Source organism: Pituophis catenifer, unplaced genomic scaffold (assembly GCF_029215685.1).
Source record: "Pituophis catenifer annectens isolate HBS135680 unplaced genomic scaffold, rPitCat1.0.hap2 SCAF_6, whole genome shotgun sequence".
Classification (NCBI taxonomy): Eukaryota; Metazoa; Chordata; class Lepidosauria; order Squamata; family Colubridae; genus Pituophis; species Pituophis catenifer.
The window spans coordinates 15,456,992-15,462,991 of record NW_027256886.1 but is presented as its reverse complement, the minus strand read 5'-3'; the positions used below and the strand labels follow the sequence as shown (position 1 = coordinate 15,462,991).

General features: G+C 43.1%; 1 protein-coding gene across 1 annotated transcript in view; it reads right to left on the bottom strand.

Moving 5' to 3' along the window:
• Positions 1 to 2,490: 2,490 nt before the first annotated feature.
• Positions 2,491 to 6,000, bottom strand: part of SLC7A14 (solute carrier family 7 member 14) — a 38,975-nt gene continuing 35,465 nt past the window's right edge. Inside the window, exon 7 of the mRNA XM_070945216.1 lies at positions 2,491 to 2,810. Coding sequence (XP_070801317.1) covers positions 2,491 to 2,810 — 320 coding nt within the window. The remainder of the gene's footprint in view (positions 2,811 to 6,000) is intronic.

Here is a 6,000-nt window from a genome sequence, read left to right as displayed (position 1 = left end):
GACAGCATATTGCCCCCAATAATCTGGGTCCTCATTTTACTGACCCCGGAAGGATGGAAGGCTGAGTCAACCTTGCGCCTGGGTGAGATTTGAATTGCCAAATTACAGGTAGCCAGCAGTCAGCAGAAGTAGCCTGCAGTACTGCACTCTAACCACTGCACCGCCATGACCTTAGCACAGAAAACATGCATCTGAAGGTATCTTGCCTAAACTACACAAAAGCAATGCATGCATGGAGACAAGTTGTCCCACACTTTCTCAAAACACTACAGGTCATCCAATGAAGCTGATGAGAAAGAGCGTTTGAAGAGCAAAATTAAGCACTTCCTTCATACAGCAACTCATTCACATGTTGAATTGATTGCCACAAGTCATGGTGATGACTACTGATTTGGATGGTTTTAGGGCAGTGGTGGGTTGCCCCCCGGTTCGCACCGGTTCTATAGATGCATCCAAATATGAATTGCAGAGAAGAATTTGTGGGAGGAGGTGTCTCTATCAGTTGCTTAAGCATCTCGGAAACACCAAGTTGGCCAGTGTGAGAAACAAAATGCTGCACTGAGATACTCCTGGTCCATAAGCTTATTCTTATGATTTTAACAATAAAGTAAGGGTTTTTTTTGTGTGTGCTTAGGAAATTACATGGTAGAAGAGCTTTAATGACATGTCCAATATTGTCCATGCAGGAAAACTTTATTCTGTAAGGAAGTAATCAATTGTGATTTCCACTACCTTAATCTAAACTAGTATAGGATAAAAGAAGAACTGTACTGTGTAATTCTACTGAATTTCAGCATTTGCTGTCAGGCTACTGACTTTTTATTGTCATTGTACAGAATCTGTACTGTTCTGATCTATATAACTTACATCAGAGTATATGGATAACCAAACTTCCTCGTGTCTAAAAAAAAAAAAAAAGACTAAGCTTTTCAAACAAGCCAACCCAAAATTTAACCGAGATGCAAATCTAGTCCTATTCATGTAGTGCCGTGCCATAATTAATCACTTTAGTATCTTCAAGGAATGATCATAATAGTCAAGATAGGCAAGTGTGCTGGTGCAATTGAAGCTCTGCTTGTTTTCATGGGCAATGTAACGCAAATACAAACCAAGTAGAACTTTGGTTGCACCAATTCAGATGGCATCCTGACTTTTATGACCATACTCTTTAGACAACCATGATTCACCAGGAAACAAATTCAAGCCAGTGGGGATTAGCCAAGGTGGCACAAACAAACAAAAAATAAGTATGGAATCAAAATCCAAATGGGAAAAAGTTAAAAGGTGCCAAAGTGCAAGTAATGTTTCGGTATGTGAAAAGATGCACTTGTTTTACCCAACCACTGGATCTCTATTTTCTCTGTGTCCTTGGGAACATACTATAGTTCCCTCCTGAACAATCTTATTCCCTTGTCAATCTTATCTTTATAAAGATCTATTTGCCTATTTGCTTATCTATTTGTCAGATGACTTTGATAGTCACCAGCCTGGGCACAAATGAGCATTTTCTACAGCAAGGGCCTCCAGCCCATATCCTTTGGCCATATTTGCCCCTAGCCCTCTTTCCACTCCCCCAGAACATAACTTTTCACAGAAAACAAATAAAAATCTGAATCGATGTAATTAAGATGCCATTGATTTCAACATATCTATTACAATTAAATTCCAGTGCCTCCAACCCTTCTCCTTAATTTAGCAATGTTGTCGCTTGATCCCCTAGGATGACATCACAACATCACTGTCATGCCATCTGAAGTCCACAGAGGTGAGGAGGAGGAGGAGGAAAAGAAACGTGGTCTTTGAATACAAAAAAAGATTGTCTGCTCCTGTTTGTGAGGAAAGCATTGGAAATATTAACGTTTTCTCTACCAATGGAACCCGATTTAAGTTGCTGATAGTGTGTCGGATGCCTTTTGTGGCAAAAGCTTAAGTCAGTGCAACAACAGGAGGCATTTCATGCATTGGGTTTCCTAGAAAGGCTTCATAAGCTCTTCTAGGTTGTATAAAGGATCAGTTGCTGTCAACATCAAATGAAATAACATCAGGGCTGGGAGGGTGGTGTATAGAGAAATCAGTTTTGATTCCTTTAGTTGGACCTTTGGTGGATTCAGGATGAACCCTTGACAGAACCATCCTGAGCAGTACAGAGTGAGTGAAAGAATTACTGGCAGAAGGATCCAAAGAATGAAGGGTTTCAAATGAGAGCTAAAAGAAGTTGCGGCCTCGATTCACACAACACTCTTAACCGGGTCATTTAAAGACCTAACAAATGCATTTGCACAATATGTTGAGCTTGCTACTAACTCGTGAAGCTTGCCACGTTGTGGAAATGCTTATTGAGTTAGGCCATCATGGTTCATACTATTAGTCCCCCAAATGGGTGAATCCAGTAACTGGGTTGAACAGTTGTTGTGTGAATGCAGCCCCCCCCTGGATTTCAGCCCAAGTGACCAAATAAAATAAAATGACATGGTTGAATTTCTATCGCAACTACTCTGGTGAGTAGTCTAACTCATCATTAGAGATCAATGCATCTGAGTTCGGTTTGTGTTTGGCTTTGTTCTTTGATTTGCTACTTGTCCGACTGCTTTCCTTTCCTTCAGCCATCTGCTGGTAAGAGAAACCTTTATCGTCAGCAGGATCCCAGTCCTGATATTTTTCATTCCCAGCGGAGTCAAGTCCTTCTTCAATGGAGAATGGATCCACATCAACATCGTAACGCTGGTAAGTGCTTTGGTGCAAAGCTTCTTCTCGAGCTGTGATTTCCAGCGTACTGTTCCATATGCCGTAGCCAAAATAAATCAGCAGCCCTAAGGAAAAGAGAAGGGAATTTGGCCCATCAGTGACTATGTTCATGTACCAAGTCCGCCATGTTTTATTTTAACTGTGATGAGTTGACAAAAGCCAGGAGCAAGACAAAAAGTATTATAGCAGTAGCACTTAAGACTTTTATACGGCTTCACAGCGCTTTGACAGCCCTCTCTAAGCGGTTTACAGAGATAGCATATTGCCCCCAACAATCTGGGTCCTCATTTTACCGACCTTGGAAGGATGGAAGGCTGAGTCAACCTTGAGCCTGGTGAGATTCGAACTGCCAAATTGCAGGTAGCCAGCAGTCAGCAGAAGTAGCCTGCAGTACTGCATTCTAACCACTGTGCCCCACGGTTCTTATTTATTTATTTTCTTCTTTTTTGATCCGCCTTTACTAAAGAGGAAGGCTGACCTACATTAGGACTACACAAAGCTTTGGAAGGATCTCACTTTGACAATGTTTGAAGTGAAACAACCCTTCCAAGCTGCTTCAGGTAGTACAGGTAGTCCTCGACTTACGACAGTTCATTTAGTGACCGTTCAAAGTTATAATGGCACTGAAAAAAGTGACTTACGACCATTTTTCACAGTTATGACCTTTGCAGCATCCCCATGATCATGTGATCAAAATTCAGATGCTTAGGAACTGAGAGTTGTTGTGCCCCAAGGTCATGTGATCACTTTTTGTGACCTTCTGAAAAGCAAAGTCAATGGGGAGGCCAGAGTCACTGGGTGACTAATTTATCAACTGCAGTGATTCCCTTAAAAACCGTGGCAGGAAAGGTTATAAAATGGGGCAAAGCTCATTTAACAAATGTCTCAACAACAGAAATTTGGGGCTCATTTGTGATAGTAAGTCGTGGACTACCTGTGAGGCAGGATTCTTCTCCTACTTCTAAAAGCGAGACAAGGCAGCCATATGTCTATGAAGATTCTCCATCATCCAAGTAATGGTTGTCCCATAGGTGCTTTTCCAAAAGGCAACTAGACTTTCTTGGGTTTTTTCCCCCTGAAAACATTGTGCTTCTCATCCAAGGAGCTTCTTCAGTTCTGACTGAATGGTGGGGAATAGAAGGATTTATATTCATTGCCCTCATCTGGTCATTAGCACTCTAAAGCAGTGGTTAACCTTTTTGGTGCCGAGTGCCCAAAGCCTGTGCGTGCGTGAATGCACGTGCGTGCCCGAACCCCCAAAATGCAATGTGAGTACCCCCCGTGCATGCACCCTGCCCCTTGCATTCACCCTGTCCCACCGCTCCTTGTTTTGGCTTCCAGGTTGATGCAGGAGGCTTTCCAGGCCCAAAATGGGGCACAGGGGGTGCTGCGTGAAGGCCCCCTACATCCCATTTTGGGCCTGGAAAGCCTCCTGCATCAACCTGGAAGCCAAATGGAAAGCCTCCTGCATCAACCTGTACCCCCCCCGGTGCATACACCCGCCCCCCATATGCATATTCATGTCTCCCGCATGTGCCTTGCCCCCCACGCCTGCACGGCAGGAACCTGAAGATCAGCTGCCCGGCAGGAGGGACGCGCATATGCGGTAGAGATGGGCTGGGGCAATGGCTGGTGTGCTTGCAGAGAGGGCTGTGTGCCATCACAGCTCTAAAGGTAGCTTTCTGAAAGTCATTGAGGCCACATGGGGATTTATCTGTACCCTCAAGGTCATCTGAATCAGAGTGCACATTTTTTTTTTTTAAAAAAAATTGATTTATATGCCGCCCTTCTCCGGAGACTCAGGGCAGCTTACAATGTGTTAAGCATTGGGTGTGGAACCATTCAGCAGTCCCAAGATGTTTCCACACCCATTTCCATTCTGATTCTGGTGACCCCAAAACAGTGGTGGGTTGCCCCCACTGTTCACTGGTTGCACTGGTTCTATAGAACCGGTAGTAAAACCAGTGGGAGGCCCTGCCCACCGACCCTGACATCATCAAAATGCTTCTGCGCATGCACAGAAGAGCGCACACACGCACAAGCGAAGCAAGCGTGCGCACACGGCCCTGTTGCAAACCTGTAGTAAAGGTAAGTAGAACCCACCCCTGCCCCAAGAGTACAGATAAATCCCCAAGTGGCTTCCACAGAGAGCTAAAAACCAACCTTCTGAATGCTAACTACCAAGACGACTGCAAAGAATATTTAATCCTCCTATTCCCCACCATTCAAGTCTGAAATGAAAAAGCTTCTTGGGTAAGAAGTGAAATGTTTTCAAGAAGGAAAAAAAAAAGACAACAAAGTCTTTTGCCTTTTGAAAAGCACCTTTGGGACAAGGCAGTCATATTGCTTCACTTGGCTTTGCTTCCACGGTCTCTCCGGGCAACCCAATGCCTGGAAAAAGATTTTACACTTCAACAGATACCGAGAGGTCGCTTTAGGCAACTTGAACCGCATGTTGTGTATCTGAGGCAACAAGAAGTGCCTCGCTGCTACAAACTGGGTTACCTCATAGCCTGGCAGAGAACAAGGTCATCTCCTGAGTACGAAGTGCCTAGAGGAGGCAACGCACAGAGGCCCACTGTCTTCACTGCCATAAACTTGAATAGTTTATTTTATAATATTTACAACTCAAGTATGGAATATATATACTGCCCAGTAGTTATATAATTGGCTCAGTTCTGTTGTTCCTGCTTCTTCCACAATGAATTCTTTCTCCCCACCAAAATATGTATTATTTATTGCATTGTTCAGCTACAAAACAAGACACCCAGGCTGAAAAAGCAGAACAATGTTGAAGAAGGACAGACTATTTTTCCTTTTCTTTAAGCTTTCCCACTTGTACCGTGTTTCCCCGAAAATAAGACCCTGTCTTATATTTTTTTGAACCCTGAAATAAGAGCTTGGCCTTATTGCCATGCGCTCAAAAGGCCGATTGGGCTTGTTATCAGAGGATGTCTTATTTTGGGGGAAACAGGGTATGTTTTTCATAAGAAGATGGATCAAAACAAGCTACATGCATCACCTAACTAACTTTTTTTAAAACTTCAGAGGCTACCCATTCTCTCTAGATTATTCAAAAATTAGCCATAGAAAAACAGAGATTAAAAAGAGCCATTCAAAGGAACGATCTGCATAGGCAGTGAAAATGTAAATAATGGATGTGGTTAAACAAGAGGCCATTTTATTAAGGCTCCAATTGTTCATCATGTAAATGTGGTCTTGAATAGTCCCAGATAATTTATTTTTCAACCCAGT